At 35.2% G+C, this 21,961-nt stretch overlaps 1 protein-coding gene across 1 annotated transcript in view; it reads right to left on the bottom strand.

The window, feature by feature from the left end:
- The window catches only part of Nup75 (nuclear pore complex protein Nup75), a 459,526-nt gene that overhangs the window by 298,479 nt on the left and 139,086 nt on the right, over window positions 1-21,961 (bottom strand). Inside the window, exon 9 of the mRNA XM_090389073.1 lies at window positions 3,118-3,243. Within this exon, the coding sequence (XP_090245199.1) occupies window positions 3,118-3,243 (126 nt within the window). The remainder of the gene's footprint in view (window positions 1-3,117; window positions 3,244-21,961) is intronic.

Genomic DNA, 21,961 nt, shown 5'->3' with positions numbered 1-21,961 from the left:
GCTGACAGAACATCAGAATTTGCAAATTTATGTTGGGATGGAATAAAGAGCAACCAGAGTTGTTTGATAACATCGTTCAGAGTGATGAGGCTGTTTAGCACTGGCAGATTTGTTAATCAACACAACTGGGTAGCAGAAAATCCATAAATGTGTGTGTTAAAGAGGCTCAGGGTAATCCAAATTATAGTATGATGTGTTACCATGCCATATACAGTCAATGGACCTTTCAATCTGCAAGGCACAATGAATGCCAACAGATACCTCGAAACATCGTAAGTGTGTGTGTGTGTGTGTGTGTGTGTGGCCAGTTATTTCACAAAGAGCCAATACTGAAAATCTTAATTTTATGAGCAATGGAACACCCCCTCATTTTGGAAACATCTGTAAGTCATTTTGAGAGGTTTATGGATGCCCACTTTTTGTGACATCACAAACATCCTCACATCCACCTTTGAACTGCTTATGCCATTCAAACACTGATACAACTTAATATTTCATTACCATAAACAGTTTTTAATACTTCACACCTTTCTGTTGCAGATGTTCCCAGTTTAAAGCAAAATTTGATATTCATTTGTTGCTCAATTGCAAAATCATGATATGGAATGTTAACATCATTAACAAATCTGGTTGTTGATTGAACCTGTCAGCTTGACAATCTCTGTACCACCATCCGTTGGAGAAAGTGTGAACTACAACATACTACTTCCATTTATTTTCAAACTTGTTGAATAAAATTGCAAAAGCACCAGTTTGGGAAATTTATTGCCACCTCATAAACTCACTCCCAAAAGGGTTAAAAATGGCTTTTGCTTCACAACAATGGCAGAATGACCATTATTACTGTTGCACAAACTACAAACATTGGTACAAAAATGTCTCTGCATCTTCTCTTGACTCATACCATGTGCTTTCTTCTTATTTCCATGGTTGAAGAACTGAAGGTTAAGCTTCCGGAAACTCTCGGGAAGAAAACTTCAAAAGAAAAAGAATTGTGGATCTCAATGATTTTAATTAAATGTATGGTAAACTTCAGGCTATGACTAATAAATGATTATCAAATTTCTGTTCACTTTGAAAGTATCTATTAACATTACTACAGAATTAAGTGCTTTTAAAATAATTGAATAAATTAAGTTATATTTCTTTTGAAACAGTAACCTTTTAGCAACAGTAGTAGAAGAGTTTGAAAATCTTTTCAAAATCTATTATTGGTTTCCTCAACTGCCACTAACTCACCGACTTATCCAAATTTCATCAATCGGAAATTTATTCTGTAGTCAAAGTGGCATACATACATACATTGGATCTGATATTCCATGTCAGATGTGCTTGAGCCCGAATCCCTTTTGTTTGGTATCCTTAGGAAATTTTCATTCTTCCTTCCAAATTCTGTCATTTTTGCTTCCCTTGTTTATAGATCTCCTTACTTCACAAATCATATATAGCTTTTCTCAAATCTTGACTTTATCAATTCTAATTTCAAGACAATGAAATTGTTTTTCTTCCACATCTTTAAAGTTCACAATTCCAAATGGCATGCCCATTTGGAATTGTACACAAATATTAGTAAGGATTCCAAAGAATTTATTACTATAACTAGAAAATATTGTTGACTACAATTGCTATAATGCAAAAAATTCATGTTCACATTGTTGTGCAGATTAGAAAATTTGTGTAACACTTTTGATTGGTCTCAGCTACTTAGACCATATTCACAGTTATGTCTCTAGAAAGTGTTCATGGGCTGATTTGCATATTGTTCAGGCTGAAAATCTGAAATAACTCATAGGAGACCCTTACTCGTTCCAGCAGAGATCAGCTAATTACAGCCCCCAACTCATGATGACTAGAAATAAATCTCATCCCGTCTGTGATGACATTTGAGCCCAGACCTCTCCAAACAGGTGAAAAGTGGAAATTCACTACACTGTCACTAAGGACACCCACTTCAAAGTATACAGTATATGATGTGCAGTTCTCATCTCAGATAGCATCAACCCAGTATGACACTGTCATCTCAGATAACAATGTGATGTTGATTACTTCTCTGGTGGGCCACATTTACTGCAGTCATTCTCATTCTTGTACTTTGTTAAAACATTGTATAACAATGTTAAATGGGCTAATCTGTTTATTTCTATTCCCATTTTTCTTGATTACTCTTCTAAATTACTCAAAGGAATAAAATTTGTTATTTGTTCATTCTACTATAATCTTCCATGCTAGAGTTACTTGACAAAAATAACACAACTAGCCTGTATCAAAATGTCCTGTTTCCTTTTTCTGCCTATATGTTGTATACTTGATTCTTCCATTTGTAAAGAAGTTCTCAATGAATAAAGTTAATTTTGAAAAGTTCGATAACAGGGTACTTCCTTCTTTTATAAAATGCAGTTTTGCTGTGAAATTTGTGACAGCCACTGAACACAAATTCCAACTATTCCACCTATTTTGTATCAAAATGGTTCTACATTACAGAGACAATGCTGATTTTCTAATATCCTTCAAACTACACTAAGGTTGTTTGGAAATCTCCCATCTACATATCCTACTCATTACTACCTTTGCCTTTTTATCCAGATAGACATAAAAAGAATCTTGATACCAATAAAAGGTCTGGCACTGCATTTCTTAAGTTATCTAATGAACTTTTGCGCTTAAAAAACTGATCAGCGATATATTGTGCTCCACATCAAATGTATGACATAAAGATGCTTAAATTTTGCTGCATACCTTTTATGTGAATATATCCGTGGTAAACATGGATATATTCACTTTTATGTAAATATTTATGTGAATATATTCACTTTTATGTGAATATATCAAATAACAGTATGCTGCTATTTGATAGAAGCTATATACCAGCTGTATACTAAAAGGCTACAAAATGAGTGTACACACTCTCCTTACAGATTACAATGAAGTGTCAAAAAAGTACCAAACAAAATGGTAGAATTATAGAGGTGTTTTGAAATATCCGTTTCTGTGGGTATTAGAATTCAATTACACTAATCCTTTTGATGCAGCAAAAATATAAAGTATATTATGGACTTTCCCTATTATATATGTGTGTATGTAATGAAAAATAATTTCAGTAATGAAAAATAATTTCACCTTATAAATTGGCATTTTTCTTAACAATTCATCTATTCTTTGAAAGTCTTCTCTAGAAAAGTATATATGGGAGGTCAGTGCTAAACGTGCAGCATCAATATTTCCTTGTAATACATACTGGAAGATCTGGAGGGGGAAAAAATAATAATATTAATTTATACAATCAATGAAAAGTGGATTCATTCCCTAAGGATCATAAAATGAAATCAAAGTAAATTAAAATTAATTTTTGACTAAGCAATTTTATAGTGTGAATCAGATGACAGTTCATTCCAACAATCAATTATACTATGGCTAAAAGCCATAGTATAATTGATCCATCCTCAACCAATCTTTTTCAATTTAAGTTTATATCTCCATGCATGTGCATGTTGTGTGAGTAACAGAATGCCATCATCATTAAGATTATTTAATGATGATGGCATTCTGTTAAGATAAATGATGATGGCATTCTGTTAAATGCCATCATCATTAAGATTACTTAATGATGATGGCATTTAAAGTCTTAAACCTTCAATCAAGTCTCCTTGCAAGTGTCTAGTTTCCAAGTGCCACAATTTGCAGATTTGAATTCTTTTGTGCTAAGGGACCATGGGAAAGTCATGACTAATCTGGCTGTTCGTTCCACATTCCAATGTCCACATCTTTATTAAAACAAGGCATTCAAATACTCAAGATGTCACTTAACCAGATTTGAATTGACTCAAAGTTTGAATAGCATAAAGCTTAATGAGTGGTACTCACCTTAGATAAATCTGCTACGTTACATGAAGTTGGGGTAGAAATGAAGTATAATTTGAAGCTTGAAATAGTTTAAAATAAGTTAAAAATGAGATGTTTGTATGAACACGGAATTAAAATTTGCTCAAGGAAGTAGAAGTGCACAACTTCGTCCCTGGTTGTCATTTGAAGAATTCAATTTAAACTTTAAAAATAATATGAGACTGGTGAAGCCAATAGTCACGAACAAGCGACTTTCATATTAACGTCTTCAGTTGGAAGTACTAAAAAGGAAAGAAATCCTGTGTTTTTAAGAAATTCTATATTCCCACAATGCACTTTGTAACATGCAGGAATCTTATGTGTGTAAAATTCCAGACCGGGGAGAGGTTAGTAGGTAGTTTCGTATTTACGACATTAAATTTGGTATTATAGCGGCACCATTCTATAAAAAGCCCCTCGTATTGAAAGATTTTGTAGCTGGATCTTAATTTGATAATTGTGATGGCTGAATCGACTAGAGGGTTATGGTTATGAGAATGTACGTGTTGTGTGAATTCAGGGCTGGTTTGACCAGTTCTGAAGCTGTTATAATGGTAATAAGTCCGTGTCTTGGAAGTTTTTGTAGAACTGTATTTTGTGGTGGTGCTCCCGATGTAGCATGCATTACAACCTTCTTGACATTTAATTAAATATACAATATTGTTGATGTCGTTTATTGGGTATTTGTGTGTTGCTTTATATATATTAAACAGAGTCCCTAACTTATTGTATGAAGAAAATATAAGTGTGATATCTGTGCCTGTGAACACTTGGCGGAACTGTCTAGCAAGACTGCTGTGATAGGGAAGAATAATGTGCGTGTTCTGTTTGGTGTTGTTTATGTAAGCTGTTGACATTATTTTTTGCAACGGAAATTGTGTGTTGGATTAAATGTAGCGGATATTTCCTGGTCGTGAATTTCTTTGTGAGATATTGTAATTCAACGGATAAGTCATCTTGTGAAGAACTGAACTTTATGGCATTATAGATTTGATTGTAAAGGATGGACTTTTTTGTACTAAGTGGGTAATTTGATTCAAAATGTAAATATTTCCCTGTGTGTGTATTTTTCCTGTAAATCCTGGTTCCTAGTTTGGTGCCTATTTTGTATATTGTGAGGTTAAGAAAGTTGATTTTGTTGTCGAATTCTGTTTCGAGTGTGTATTTTAATCTGTCATGTATTGCGTGAATTTAATAAAGAGATTATCAATGATAGTTGCATTTCCTATTAATAGTATGTCATCTGCATAACACATATAAAGTTTAATCCCGGAAGGATAAGGTTGTAGTACTTGGTTTTCAATAGCGGCTAAATAGATTTCTGATAGGGGAGATGAAATTCCTAGTCCCATGGGAAGGCCAAATATTTGTTCAAATATCAGGTTTTGAAAATTTGGTCAAACCAGCACCGAACTCACACAACACATACATCATAATAACCATAACCCGCTAGTTATCAAATTAAGATCAAGCTATGAAATCTTTCAATACGAGGCACTTATTATAGAATGGTGCCACCATAATACCAAATTTAATGTCATAAATACGAAACTACCTACTAACCTCTCCCCGGTCTGGAATCTTAAGCACATAAGATTCCCACACATTACAAAGTCATTGTGGGAATATAGAAGTAATTAAAAACGCGATTTCTTTCCTTTTTAGTACTGCCAACTGAAGACGTTAATACGAAAGTCGCTCATTCTTGACTATTGGCTTCACCGGTCTCATATCATTTTAAAAGTTTAAATTGAATTCTTCAAATGACAACCAGGGACAAAGTCGTGCACTTCTACTTCCGTGAGCATATTTTACTTCCGTGTTCATACAACATCTCATTTTTAACTTATTTTAAACTACTTCAAGCTTCAAATTATACTTCATTTGCACCCTAACTTCACGTAATGTAGCAGATTTATCTAAGGTGAGTACCGCTCATTAAGCTTTATGCTATTCAAACTTGAGTCAATATCAAACGGTACATTAAGACATTCTATAAATTATCTTTTTTTTTTTTTTTTTTTTTTTTTTATGTAAACCCCAAACACGAGAGGTACTAGAACCTACAGTACTTAGTACCGTGCTTGGGTTGGAGGTTGAGATGACGAAAGAACATATTTGTTGACATTGGACTTGAACTTCTGTAGACAGTAATTTTCAGAAAATACGTATGAAGAAAGGTTGTTCCAGAAAACTGCAGTTGAATGAATAAACGAGGAAAATGAAAAGTTGATTCTGTGAGTTTGAAGTTGGACAGTAAATGGATGTTGGCTGGTGGCGGCACCTGTTCAGACTGTTTTGAAAGAGAGAGTGGGAATTATAGAAGCCAATTCAGAAGAACACTGCCCATGGAAGTATCTGTAGAAGAGGCATGCAGCTGAAACAGTACGTCTATGAGACAGCGAGTGGAGAGGCTCTGTATATGTATTAAACAGAGAGAGATGATGTTAGAGATGAATCATTAATTAACCTAACTGCCCTCTTCTGAATGGAATACAAAAGCCTGAGAGAGGTTCTGGGGGCACCACCCCAGATGAGGGAACAATATTCCATGGCAGAGCGGATTTGAGATTTATATAGAGTGAGCAGCTGTTTAGAAGAAAAGTAACACCGAGAGCGAAAGAGAAAACCTAGTTTTTTAGATGCAGAGAAAGCAATATTTATAATGTCCTTGTGCCAAGAGAGATTAGAAGTCAGGATAATCCCCAAAAGAGATATATCATTTTCTCTAGAAATCGGAGTGTCACTAAAGATAAGCATAGGAGAGGAAGAATCCTTTTTGCGAGATATAAGACAAGACTGAGTTTTAGAAGGGTTGAAATCAACTAAGTTGTCTTTGGCCCACTGGAGAATTACCTGAAGATCGGCATTTAAGGAATTGCTAGCAGATTTTCAAGAAGTTGAAGCTGATTAAGCATGGCAAGGTTTCTCAAAATGGAAAGTAGAATGCAATGTGCTATCATCAGCAAAACTATGGATAGGATTTCCAGTCAATGGAAGAAGGTCATTGATATACAAGAGGAAAAGAGTGGGGGAAAGAACTGACCCTTGGGGGACACCGGCATTAGTGGAGAAGTTAGAAGACAGAGAGCCATCTACCATCACCCTCAGTGAGCGGTCAGAGAGAAAACTGGATAACCAAATACTAAAAACAGTTGGCAAACCATAAGATGGAAACCTGTTTAGAGACCTTTATGCCAAACACAATTGAAAGCCTTTGAGATGTCAAGAGCAACTACTTGTGTTTCACTGAATCTTTCCATTGAATTAGTCCACAAATGGGTAACATAAGCCAGAATATCACCAGTGGATCGACTGACGGAATCCATACTGGCGATCATTGATCAGATGGAAGGTTTCTAGGTAGTTTAAGATTTCGTGGTTAATTGATTTCGCCATTACTTTAGAAAGAGTAGAAGTAATTGCAATGGGCCAATAATTGGATGGGAGGGATTTGTCACCCTATTTAGAATTGTTTGGATATGAGCAAATTTCCAAGCAGAAGGAAAAACGCCTTTGGAATAAGAAAGTGAAAAAAGCCGGCAAAGAATAGGACTAAGTTCAGGAGAACAGGTTTTGAGAACAAGTGGAGAAATACCGTCGGGACCTGGAGCTTTCTTAGCATCAAGATTCGTCAAAATCCTTCTGACATCCTTTTGACGGAAGACCACAGGAGGCATTGAATGCAGTGTGTTGGGAAGGAGGATTAGCATATAAAGAAGTCGAACTACTTAAAACATTTAAAGCAGAATAAAGTAAATATAGCAGTAATAATAGAAACAAAGAAAAAATTAAAAGGTATGAAAGATTATGATTCTATACAATGATATACAGTAGAGTAGATCAAAAGGAAAGTGGAGAGGTAGCAATATTAATAGATTGGAAATGGAAAACCAAAATAAAGAGCTGCACATTTATAAATAATAGAATAATAACAGTAAGATTTAAATTAGACAGAGGTTATTTATGTATAATTGGAATTTATGTTCCAGAAGATGGAAAAGAGGAAGAAAGAGAAATTTTATTTAGAGTTACAAAAATAACTAGATAAAAATATAAAAAACGACCATGTAGTTATTCTGGGAGATTATAATGCTCAGGTTGGAAATAAGCCAATAAAAAATATTATGGGATGCTATGGAGAAAATAAAGTAAATAGAAATGGATATAAATTAAGAGATTTTGCAAAATTTAATAATTAAAAGATAACAAATGCATTTTTTAGAAAACATGATATATATAAATATATATGGCAGGCAAGAGGTACACAATCAAGAATAGATTATGTAATAGTAAATCAAAAATTAGCAAAACAATGTCGAGATACTAGGGTATTTAGAGGATATAATATTAATTCAGATCATTTTTAGCAGATCACTTTTAGTGGCTTCAAAAATAGAGTTATGGGCTAAATGGAAGAAGAGAAAAGCTCTTAAACAGGGGAAGGAGGAGTTGGGTTATAAAGTATATCTACTTCAAGAATAAAGTATACAACATTTATATGAAAAAGGGATTAAAGACGAAATAAGTAAAACATCGGGGGGAGAGAGAGAACAATTAGCACTAGCAAAGACACACGATGCAAGAAAGCAAGCTTATATAGCCAAAAAAAAAAATTTATTTCACCCATCCACTCGCGCCAAATGTTTGTCAAGTTCTGCCTTGAATCTATTTAAGCTATCAACTTCTACAATGACAGATGGAAGTTTGTTACAGCAATCAACCACCCACTGGCTAAAGGCAAACATCCGTCTTACATCTATCTTACAACCATCTTTCCTCAATTTCAATTTATGCCCTCTCAGCGATTATTCTGAGCAAAGAGGAAAAATGACATCAGCATTGAGCATGCTGAAACCATTCAAGGCTTTATACACCTCAATCAGATCACCTCGCAGGTGCCTAGTCTCCAGATACTGTAATTTGAAAAACTTAAGCCTTTCTTCATAAGAGAAACCCCTTGTTCCATTCACTAATCTTGTTGCCCTACTCTGTACTCGTTCCAACAGCTCTACATCCTTCTTAAAATCAGGCCTCCAGACCTGTATACAGTACTCAAGGTGTGGCCTGACCATTGCGTTAAACAAGGGGATCATCAGCTCCTTATCCCTGCTAGAAAAATTCCTGTATATCATTGACAAGACACCATGAGCTACTCTTGCAGACCATCTGCACTAATCAGAAAACATCATATCTGCCTGCACAATTACCCCCAGGTCCTTTTCATTCTCTACCACTGTCAGTGTGGTACCACAGAGTTGATACGTTACTCTGGGATTACTGCTTCCCATAATGTAGTACTTTATATTTGTCAATGTTAAACTTCATTTGCCACCTCTCAACACATCTGCTCACTTTTCTAGATCCTGTTGCAGCAGTGTACTGTCATTAGTGTCATTAACCACCCTGCCAACCTTCATATCGTCTGCAAACTTGGACATTAAGCCTGACATACTATCATCATCAATATCATTTATAAATACAGAAAACAACAATGACCCAACACTGAACCCTGAGAGACTCCACTAATAACATTAGTCCATGAAGAGCAGTGTCCATTGATTACCACTCTGTCTTCTCCCACTCAACCATTCCTTTATCCATAGTAGGAATTTGCCTCCAATGCCACACTGCTCCAATTTGTGCAGCAGTCTTCCATGTGCAACAGTATCGATGGCTTTTCTAAGATTCAAATATATAATATCAAAGTTATTCTTTGCATCCAGTTCCTTTGTGACTACATCATTGTATCCAATCAAATTAGTCAGACAAGACTTCCCCTTAACAAACCCATGCTGTGTCCAAGCTATAACTGAAGTCTTGTCTAGATGATCCTACAATACTTTAAACAGTGCCTCCCTTAATTTCCCTGGAACAGAAGTTAAACACAGGTCTGTAATTACCTGTGTCTCCCTTTGATCCTCCTTTGTGGAATAGAAGAAGGATAGAAGAATAGAAGAAGAATGGAATAATATATGAAATATAATTCAAAAGATAGCAAAAGAGATAATAGGACAATTCAGGAAAAACTATAAGAAGAGGGTGTAAAGATATGGAATGAAGAAATAGATAAAGCAGTACAAGATAAACAAGATAAATATCTTAAATATATACAAAAATGGACAAGTGAGAATGAAGAAATATATAAACAAGAATGCAATAAAACTAAAGATATATGAAGGAAGGCTAAAGCAGAGTCATGGGATAGATTTATAAGCACAATAGAACATGATGTTCATGGAAGACAATTTGGCATATAAAATGATGAAACACTTGAATAGCACAGAGAAAGACACTTCAAGAATAAATATAATAAAGGAAGAACAATGGAAAAAACATTATGAAGAATTGTGGAAAGACCCAACGTATGGCACCTCCGTAGCCAGGTGGGCAGAAGCAGCAGTGCATACCACATGCTTCTTAATTAGACCGGGGCTCGAGCCCGTGACCACCAAATAAGGAGGATGCGGAAAGGTCAGGGAATGACCACTGCATATCCCCAGAGCAATATGGCCTTAGTTGCTAATGCTCCTAAAAACCAAATAACAAACAAACAACAACAACCCAACATATCAAACAGAAGAGATACAGTTAGACCCAGTTAGTGACACAGATCCGATAATGAAGGAAGAACTGGAAAAGGCATTGAAAGCTACAAAAAATAGGAAAGCAGTAGGAATGGATGGTATAAATGCAGAACTGATCAAGTATGGAGGAAGTTTTTTTAAAAGACAGGATACTAAATTAATTTAATAAATGTTGGGAACAATATAAAATACCAGAAGAATGGAAGATAGCAAAAATTATTTCAATATTTAAAAAAAAGGAAATAGAAATGATACAAAGGATTATAGAGGGATTAGCATACTAAATACAGTATATAAAAGTATAGCAAAATAATAAATAATAGAATTAAAATTATCTCTAATGAAATATTAATAGAAGAACATGCAGGATTAAGAAAAGGAAGATCAAAAGAATTAGATAAAATAACATAAAAATGAAAAGAATTTATTTATAAATGCATTTAGTATTTATAAATTATGAAAAAGCGTTTGATTGAGTAAACAGATGAAAACTATGGGACATATTGAGTAATAAAGGATACCCAAAGAATCTTACAAAAATAACAGAGTTTAAATCTAAGAACAAAAATAGTAATAGACACAGGTAATAAATTAACAGAAGAAAGTATAATAAATCAAGGAGTTAGACAAGGATGTAGCTTGTCACCAATGCTGTTTAACATATATATCGAGGATATGATATGTAAATAGTGGAGGAAGTTAATACAGGGATATATTTAAATACGTAGAATAGGATTAATACACTGTTATTTGCAGAGAATCAAGTAATTATTCAAGTCAGTGAAGATAATTCACAAAGAGCAATATTTAAATTAAACCAAATAACATAAGAATATAAAGTTAAAATATCAACAATGTAAACTATAAAAATACAGTGAGAACAAAAATAGTTATAGACAATAAAATATTAGAACAAGTAAAACATTTTAAATATCTAGGATGTGATATAACATATGATATCGAAGAAGATATGAACCAGAAATTGGCGAAATTTCAAAATATATGTGGAACAATAAAAAGAACTCTGGCTAAGAAAACAAGGAAAGATACAAAACTGAAATTTTACAAAGTAATGGCAATACCAACAATTCTTTATGGTTCTGAAACATGGATACCAAAACAAAGAGACATTAATAGAATACAAGCTGCAAAAATGAAAATTAAGATATGCTAAAGGATGTACAAAATTAGATAAAATACCAAACAGTAAATATTAGAAAGGAATTAAAGATTTACTCAATTAATGGAAAAATTATAGAATATAGACAAAGATAGAAAGGACATGTAGAAAGAATGGAAGATAATAGATTCCCTAAATTAGCTTATACATATAGAGCAAAATGAAAAAGAGACAGAGGAAGACCAAAGAAAAGATGGGCAGACCTCTTCAAGATCAGAACAGGTGGATCGCCTAATCCATGAAGGAAGATAAGATAACTAATACAATTTACACTATAAAAACTACCTTTTATAGAGTTATACAGCAAAAATTTCAACTTCCGAGGTCATGGAACGAATTACCAAAAAACAATGTGTTACTGGGTTAACATTACGATATTTTCATGATACGATGGTGACTCTGGAACAGATTAATATCATAAAGCAGTGAACACTGTACTGTGTAGCTATGCGCATGGTATGAAATGTGGTATTTCTCAATGTTCAACATTCGTTTTTTGCAAATGTTCATATTTTCGATTTGTTGATACTTGAGGGGGAAAAAAAAAACCCACGTAAACCCAGGAACTCGTCAAGAGAAAACTTTTAAAGAAGAACTGTCTGTACTCAACGTGTGGCCTGACCATTGCCTTACACAAAGGGATAATCAGCTCCTTGTCTCTGCTAGCAAAATTCCTATATATCATTGATAAAACTCCATGACCTGCTCTGGCAGCCTGTCTGCACTGATCAGAGAACCTCATATCTCACTGTACAATTATCACAAAGTGGTTTTCATAGTCCACTTCCCTGAGTGTAGTGACACACAGTTGGTACATTTCTCTTGGGTTACTGCTACCCATATGGAGTACTTTGCATTTGTCAATGTTAAACTTCAGTTGCCACTTGTTGGCCCATCTGCCTAACCTTTCTAGATCCTGTTGCAGTAGAATAATGTCTTTACTAGCATTAACAACCGTGCCAATCTTTGTATCATCTGCAAACTTGGATATTAGGCCTGATATACCTACATTGATATCATTGATAAAAACACAAAACAATAGGCAGCACCGATCTCTGGGGGAATCCACTAATAACATTAGCGCACGTAGAGCAGTGTCCATTTATTACCACTCTCTGCTGTCTCCCACTCAACCATCCCTTTAACCACTGCAGTAACTTGCCCATAATGCCATACCACTCCAATTTGTACAACAGTTTTCCATGTGCAACAGTATCAAAAGCTTTCCTGAAATCCAAGTATATGATATCAAAATTATTTTTAGCATCCAATTCTTTGTGATCACATCGGAGTATCAAATCAAACTGGTCAGACAAGCCTTCCCCTTAACAAACCCATGCAGTGTGCGAGCTATAACTGAAGTCTTGTCTAGATGATCCTGCAATGCTTCTTTAACCAGGGCCTCCATTAATTTCCTTGGAACAGAAGTTAAACTAACAGGTCTGTAATTACCTCTGTCTCCCTTTGAAACCCCCCCCTTGTGACTTGGGGATCCATTTGCACCTCACCAGTCCATGGGGACCTCCCCTGACTCTAAGGATGCTCTCATAATTATGGAAGGGTTTGCTTACTTCCCTTGTTGCCTTTTCATTATAACCAGATAGATTCCATCTGCCACATGTCCCTTTGTTTTATGTTTAACTATAACAATTTCTCCTCCACTTTGCTTTCAGTTATTACCAAATCACTTGGTTCCCTGTTAGATGTGGATAAACTTCTGGCATTCCCCTCCTTGAATAACTCCTCATGTGTAAATGTAGATGCAAAATACTCATGCAGTTCATTAGCTACTTGAGCAGGAAAACCATGGTCGAACCATCTATGTAAAGTGGACCAATCTGATTCATCCCTTTCCTTCTAGAGTTTATACGTAAAGAACTCTTTGCTGTTTTTCTTTGCATCCCTTACCAAAGATTTCTTGTAATCTGCCTTCACCTGCCTAACCTCCTTTGTGACTTGATTACAGACTAGCTTATATCAGCCATAGGCTACTGTGTTGTCTGATAATTTATATGCATCCCATACATTTTTGTTATCTGCGACCAACTTCATTAATTCATCCAATATCCATTTAGGCCTGAACCCTGAACAAAATTTCTTAGTTGGTATAAAAAGTCTAGCTGCCTCCAAGATTAAGTTCCTGAAGGCTTCCCATTTAGAATTCACTGTTGGTAACATCATCAGTTGATCCCACTTTATAGTGAGATCCTAATTTACCCTTAATACCATTCTGCTCCAATTTGTACAGTAGTCTTCCATGCACACAGTGTCAAAAGCTTTCCTGAAATCCAAATATATGATATCAAAATTATTTTTTGCATTTGGTTCCTTTGTAACCACATCATAATAACCAATCAAATTTGTCAGACAAGACTTTCCCTTAACAAACCCATGCTGTGTCTGAATTATTGCTGTAGTCTTGTCTAGATGATCCTGCAATGCATCTTTAACTAGTGACTCCATTATTTTACCGGGAACAGAAGTTAAACTAATTGGTCTGTAATTAGTCGTATCACCCTTCGATCCCCCTTTGTGAATTGGGGATACATTTGCACATTTCCAGTCCGTGGGAACCTCCCCTGAGTCCAAGGATGCTCTCATCATTATGGCTACGGGTTTGCTTAGTTGCTTTGCCGCCTCCTTTAATATAACTGGATAGATCCCATCCACCCTAGGTGCTTTTCTTATGTTTAACTTCAACAATTTCTCCTCCACTTTGCTCTCAGTTATTACAAAATCATTAAGTATCCTGCTACAATTTGATAACCTTCTGCCATTTTCAAACCTTAATAATTCCTCATGTGTAAATGTAGATGCAAAATACTCATTCAGTTTGTTTGCTATCTGAGCAGGATCATCAACAGTCGAACCATCGATGTTAAGTGGACCAATCGGTTTCATCCCCTTCCTTTTAGAGTTTATATAAGTAAAGAAATCCTTGCTGTTTTTCTTGGCATCTTTTGCCAAGGATTTCTCATAATCTGCCTTCGCCTGCCTAACCTCCTTTGTCACCTGATTACAGACTAGCTTATATCTGCCATCGGTGTATATGAAGTTCTCTAAGCAGTGCAGACAAGCTAACCAGGACAGCTCATGGGGTTTCAATTATATACAGCAATTTTGCTAACAGGGATAAGGAGGTAATTATCCCACTGGGTAAGGCAATGGTCAGGCACACAGGTTTGCAGGCATCATTATAGGAAGGATGTAGAGCTACTGGAATGGGTACAAAGAAAGGCAATGAGATTGGAGAGAGGAACAAAGGGACACGCTTACTAAGAAAGGCTTCAGTTCTGCAAAATGCATCATCTGGAGGCTAGGCACCTGCAAGATGAACTGCTTCAGGTGTTTAAGGCTATGAATGGCTTGAGCAAACTCAATGCTAGAGGCATTCTTCCTCTTGCTTGCACTTCCCCTCTGCCTGCAGCTACTGTTAATCTATTAGTCTGCATATTCATCAAGGCTAACAGGTTTCTGATCCATGCAAAATGGAGGGATAAATTTATTCTTTAAAGTTTTGAAAGAAATGGACTTGTTGGATCTGTCTTCATTCATTCCAAGGTTTATTTATTGGAAAATATTACAGTAGAACATCAGTTATCCGGAATAATTTGAAAGGCTGATTTTTCTTCTTTTTTTTTTTTTATTAATACAGTAAGTGCTGGTTATAGTGATAACGTTTGCAAATTGAATTTTGATTCTAATAAGCGAAAGATTGAGTTTACTACCCATTTATAACAGCTTATATAAACAAAAAGCCCAATAAACCGAAAATTACAAATTGTTTTTATTATTTTATGGTTGTGACGTCTAGAATTCTGTGACCTTCAGAAATGTGCTTTAGAAAAATATCAGAGGTTACTGGGTTTTCTATGATTTCGGATTAGTTTAGCTTCAAATTCAGTAAGAATAATATCAGCCCAAAATTGTGTGATTTATTATTTTTCTCAACTTTTTACGATAAAATGTCAACAAAACGAAAATGCATAGTTTTAACATTGCAACAAAAAACTGAAATTATTAATAGAATTATAAATGGTGAAAATTTAGGAAATCTCTCCAAAGAGTTTAATGTCGGGGACTTCAACAATTTACGACATCAAGAAAAATTCCAATGCTATAACAGAACATGTGTCGATTATGGATAGTGAAGGAGGATCTAGCTGGAAAAAGACTATGTCGAAACCTGAAAATAGCACTTTAGAAAGTGCACTTTATTATTTTGTTTACTTCAGAAGCAAAGTTAGGTGAACGAGTGACTGGTCCAATGCTGTGTAAAAAAGCATTAGATTTTAATCGAAAAATAAGACGTAATGAAGATTTTAAGGCAAGCACAGTTTGGCTGAAAAACTTTAAACTGAGACATGTTATACGCGAACTAGATATTCAAGCTGAGAAACAGACAAATTAGCAGTGGGGTCCTTTGAAAAGTAAGTCTGCTTTAGTTATAGTAAATTAAGAGAAAGAAATGTTTATAATGTTGACGAGGTGGGCTTATTATTGAAAGCATTACTGAGAAAAATCCTAATCACTAAACGAGTAATGCCTGTATCAAGTTTTAAGATGAAAAAAGAGCAAGTTACAATTTCTGTGTGTGCAAAAGCCACTGGGATACACAGATTGTCCGTGCTTGTTATCAGTAAGTCGCAAAAACCGAGAGCATTTAAAAATCTTTCTAGTTTTCCTGTTTTGTATAGAAATCATAAAAATGCCTGGATGGATGTTTCTGTTTTCCAAAAATTAGTTTATAATTTTTGTTATTGAATTAATCTTAATTATTTAATTTAATTGTAAGGTAAGATTAAACTTATTTAATCTTATTAAATTAAATAATTAGATTACATTTATTTAATCTTACCAGAAAAAATATCTGGAAAATTTTCCAGTTCAATTATTCGGAAGAAGTCTGACATCAATTATTCCAGATAAGTGATGATCTACTATATTATGTTATAACACTTCATTCTTTTATCTTGTATATTTATATTAACTGACTGTTTCATGACAAGCATGCTTTGTTTTACAAATTAGTTAAAATCACAATAAGTAAATCAATTATTAAATCAAAAATTAGTAAATCAAAAATTAGTTTATAATTTTTGTTATTGAATTAATCTTAATTATTTAATTTAATTGTAAGGTAAGATTAAACTTATTTAATCTTATTAAATTAAATAATTAGATTACATTTATTTAATCTTACCAGAAAAAATATCTGGAAAATTTTCCAGTTCAATTATTCGGAAGAAGTCTGACATCAATTATTCCAGATAAGTGATGATCTACTATATTATGTTATAACACTTCATTCTTTTATCTTGTATATTTATATTAACTGACTGTTTCATGACAAGCATGCTTTGTTTTACAAATTAGTTAAAATCACAATAAGTAAATCAAACAATGACATCTCCCCCCCCCCCGTATCTTAGATGGCATTTATTTATTTATTTCAAATGCATTCCTAGTCAGGATCCTTGGATTTGACTTGCTAATAGCACTTGGCCTTGAGACTGACTAACTGAAGAAAGATACTCAGGAGGAAATACACAACTATCGACAGCTGGTCTCGAACCTTCCACATTCCACTCAGTACAGCCTTGCACTCTTGCCAACATGGCTACCAGGGTCCCTAGGTGGCATAAACTGAATAAACAGTTTATTAGTTATGCAAACTATAAAATTAGGAATCAGTTTTGCATGGAGAAGTGGCACCACCTATAGATTGGCAATAAAATCAAGATGTAATAAAATCAATAAAAGCTTGATGTAATAAAATCAAGCTAGCATACCAAATCAAACAAGGCATGAAGAAGAGGAATGCAAAGGCAGACTAAACAGGAAAAAAAATGGTGAATGGCAACTTGGCAAAATCTTGGTGAGGAAAAGTAGATAGAATTGTCATGCCGAGAGAATTGGAGCAGGTCTTGGGGTCTTAATATGGAAGGAGACAGTGAATGTGGTTTGTAGAGAAAGGTAGTCTGAGTCAAAGTCACAGAGGGAGAGATTATTCTCTTAGTTAAGAAGCATATTAAATCTAACAGTCCATCCACTAAACATGGGTAGCCAACTGTCACTGACTAGAGAGAAAAAATTGATTACTCATTCAGTGAATGCTGCTACAGCCGGCAACATTGAAAAGTTTAGAGTTTCTGAAGAGAAATAACATTTTGGAAACTTTTGACTATATTTTACTATTTTTTACTTCACATATTAAATTGTTTAATAAATAATTTTAATTGTCCTAGTCACATTCAATAGTTTATTTTAAAATTTAGCAAAGGATTAATTAAGTTACAATTTCAATTCTCAGTGTCTTTGCTGTTTGTGACTTCACTGCAAATATTGTATCCCAATTTTTAATTTATGGTGTAGTATTTTAAATTGTAATAAATAAGTAGAACGAAGATTCTAATATTGTAAGGTAGCAAGCATGCTTTTAACTAAGAAATTAGAAAGTCTGTAGCATCATGATAGAAACATAATAGCACACAAATGGCACATACTATGTGACAAAATAGCATTGCATTGCTATACTCTTAACTCTTAGTTTGTGCAGTAATTTTAAATTAAATGTAAAACAAGAGGAGCACAGCAAAAAGCTTTGAATAGTGGTAGTGGGAATGCTTTGTCTTGGGAGAGGGCCACTGATGGAGGTTCTCATTCAAAATACAGGAAAGGTACATTCATTGCAACAACTGTTGCCTTTTTTTGCAGATGTGATACAGCCAAAAGGGATGCCTCTGTGCGCTTTTGTTATAGACAGTATGAGGAGCTTAAGCACCTAGTCAGTTCTCATGGGCTTATTCAAGGGTTTGAGAAACAAAATTGATACTGTCAAAGAAAAAAAAACCATGCAAGCACACAGTCACCAGCACCAATGATGGTAACTGGGTGCTCATGCAACACAACACACAATGCAATGTGGTCCTCCAGGACAGAATGTGCTGGTTCCACTGAAGATAGTTGTTGCTAGTGAATATCAGAGAAACAGGAAACATATTCTGTAAGAAGGATAGGTGGAACAGAACCAGGATTGTTTGTTTGTTTTGTTTGTTATTTGGTTTTTAGGAGCATTAGCAACTAAGGCCATATTGCTCCGGGATATGCGGTGGTCATTGCTTGACCTTTCCACATCCTCCGTATTTGGTAGTGACGGGCTCGAACCCTGGTCTAATCAAGAAGCGTGTGCTACGCACTACTGCTCCTTCCCACCTGGCTATGGAGGCGCCCAGAACCAGGACATGGCCAGGGGCAAAGAGTAATGACACTATATGGCCGATATATTTTTAGGGCACAAAAGGCAAAGTTGTCACAGATGTTGACACTAATGATATTAAAAATAGGATATCAGAGGATATACTTACCAAGTATGACAATAATGGCAGTATGCTACTGCACAAGATCTAGAAAAATTGGGCAGCTGGGCTGAGAAGTTGCAACTGAAGTTTAACATTGATAAATGCAAAGTACTGCATATGGCTAGAAGTAATCCCAGCAAAATGCACCAACTGTGTGGCACTACATTCAGGGTAGTGGAAAATGAAAAAGACCTGGGGTAATTATGCAGTCAGATATGAAGTTTTCTGAGCAATGCAGACAGGCCGCCAGAGCAGGTCATGGGGTCTTGTCGATGATATACAGGAATTTTGCTAGCAGGGAAAAGGAGCTGATTTTCCCCTTATATAAGGAAATGATTAGGCCACACTTTGAGTACTGCATACAGGTCTGGAGGCCTCATTTCAGCTCTACATCCTTTATTTCAGGAAGGATGTAGAGTTGCTAGAACAAGTTGAGAGAAGGGCACCAAGATTGGTGAAGGGAACGAAGGGGTCCTCGTTTCAAGAAAGGCGTAGATTTTGCAAATTGCAGCATCTGCAGACTAGGCACCTGTAAGATGATCTGTTTGAGGTGTACAAGGCCTTTGGGTTGAACAGGCTCAATGCTGATGAGATTCTTCCTCTTACTCAGATTACGAACCCGAGGGGGCATATATTCAAATTGAGGAAAGACAGTTGCAGAATAGATGTGTGGAAATTTGCCTTTAGCCAGTGGGTAGTTAATTTCCAACTGTCATTGTGGAAGTTGATAGTTTAAATAAATTCAATGAACTGGACAAATTGTTAGAGCAAATGTATGTGTGAAATGGGATTTTCTTTTTTCTTTTCTTTTTTTTGGCTGATGCTGTATAAGATTGTTTTCTTGCATCATTTCTGTCCAGAAATGATAGGAAGGAGAACATGATGAGAGCCTTGTCAATCAATTTGGCCCTGGAGCTGTGCACAGTACTTTCTGGAGTAGAATGTTTTCCAGCACAGTCTGTGCATGATAATGGTAAAAAATGGTTTTACAGGGATGGGATACGAAAAATCGTTTTCGATTTTTTAATTGTCTTCGTTTTAATTTCTGGAGAGTATCATACGTAAGTGTTCTACATACCATATTGAGGTAAACTTCTCTTATTCTTTTACAAATAGTAATATGCCTATGCACGACCTCTTCAGATGGTAACAACGAGTTTAACTGTGACCGATCTGTCAGTCAACTGCTGGAAGCTGTTAACTGTCGTTACTAGCAGCACAATACACATGTATCACGAGAAATGGCCGTTTGCTGGATTTCATTCCGGTGCATAGCAGTAAAATTCACACACCAGATTGATAAAACTGAAAATTAACAAGGCCGATATTCATAGTTATATTTTTAAATGTTATATTATTTATATTTATTATATTAATTCCATGTCAACCACCACACCATTTGATCTAGCACGTATTGACCCTTCTTACGAGGCAGTTTATACCGGGGGGGGTCAATATCAATCCCGCTGTTAATCCCTGAAATATTATTCTTTGAAGAACTTTTTCACCAATAATTTGTTTCATCAAGTTGTTTCTTTAAATGTTTAGCCAACTGATATTAGCTGGTTTTTTTCTGCTTCTTTCATAGCTTGAGAACAGCATTACTCCAGTATGACATCCTACAAGCAAACTAACTCTACATCTTGGTTCTTCTATAAAGTTTACAATAAAAAAGACCACTTTACCATATGGCAGAGAATAATTAATTTATTTCATTTTTTTTTTTTTTTTCAAGATGCAGTATAGTAGAATAAAAAAGTATTCAAGACGCCTGGTCAGCGTGAAGAGAAAAAGACCAAACCCTCCAGCAATGAGAGCACAACAATACAAATGGCCCTCAGTCCCCAGCAGCTTTCACTCTCCCTCTTACGGCAGCGAGAGGATCAGAGTGGAAGCAGAGGGTGCTAAGAATCTCTGGGTACAACCAGGCTGCCATGCACGGAAGATTGAACTTGGCCTGTTATAACATACGATCACTCATCGGTGAAGACAGGATATTAGAGCTGGAAAAGGAATTAGAAAATGTGAATTGGAATATCATCGGTTTGGCTGAAACAAGAAGAAGAAATTAATCACTTATAAGTTTATCAAGTGGAAATCTGCTGTACACCAATGGAAACAGTGAAAGGAGTGAAGATGGAGTTGGGTTTCTGGTCCATAAAGATTTTAAAAACAACATTTTGGAATTCAAAAGTACATCACCAAGGGTGTCAAGACTAATACTCAAGATTTCTAAGAGGTACAAGCTAAAGATTATAATGATTTAGGCACAAACATCGAGCCATGATGATGAAGAGGGTTGAAGAAATGTACACTGAAATTGAGTCTTCTAGATGAGCAGAAAACCCACTACACTATTATTATGGGGGACTTCAATGCTAAGGTTGGAAAAAGGCAAAACAGCGCAGAAAGAGGAACTATAGGAAATTTTGGAATTGGTGAAAGAAATAAAAGAGGTGAAAGACTTGTGGAATTTGCAAAATCTCAAGGAATGTCAGTAATGAACACTTTTTCAAGAAAAGGGTGAACAGAAAGTGGACATGGAAGAGTCCAAATGGATTAACAACTAATGAAATTGACTTCATCCTCACTAACAGAAGATATATTGTGAATGATGTTACCGTCCTGAATAAGGTAAATGTTGGAAGTGATCACAGAATGGTAAGATGTACACTTGATATAGATGTAGGAAAGGAAAGGAAAAAACTGACTCGAGTAAATAATACAAAGGTCTTTGAAATAACAGAGGAGGAGAAAAAGCAGTATGTACTGGAACTTAAGAACAAGTTTGAGCTTCTGCAGACTGCTGAGGACCAAGATATCGACGAGGAATATTACAACTTTTGAAAGTGATAAAGCCCAAGAAACCTATAGGGAAACAGAAATCCAAAGAAGAAAAAATTAGTCAAGAAACACTTGTCATGATGAACCAAAGACGACAAATGAAGAGCAAG

The sequence above is a fragment of the Mastigoproctus giganteus genome, chromosome 14, assembly GCF_048544385.1.
Source record: "Mastigoproctus giganteus isolate SK-2022 chromosome 14, ASM4854438v1, whole genome shotgun sequence".
NCBI classification, from domain to species: domain Eukaryota; kingdom Metazoa; phylum Arthropoda; class Arachnida; order Uropygi; family Thelyphonidae; genus Mastigoproctus; species Mastigoproctus giganteus.
Note: the sequence above shows the minus strand (reverse complement) of the source record. Positions and strands in the feature narration are given on the sequence as shown.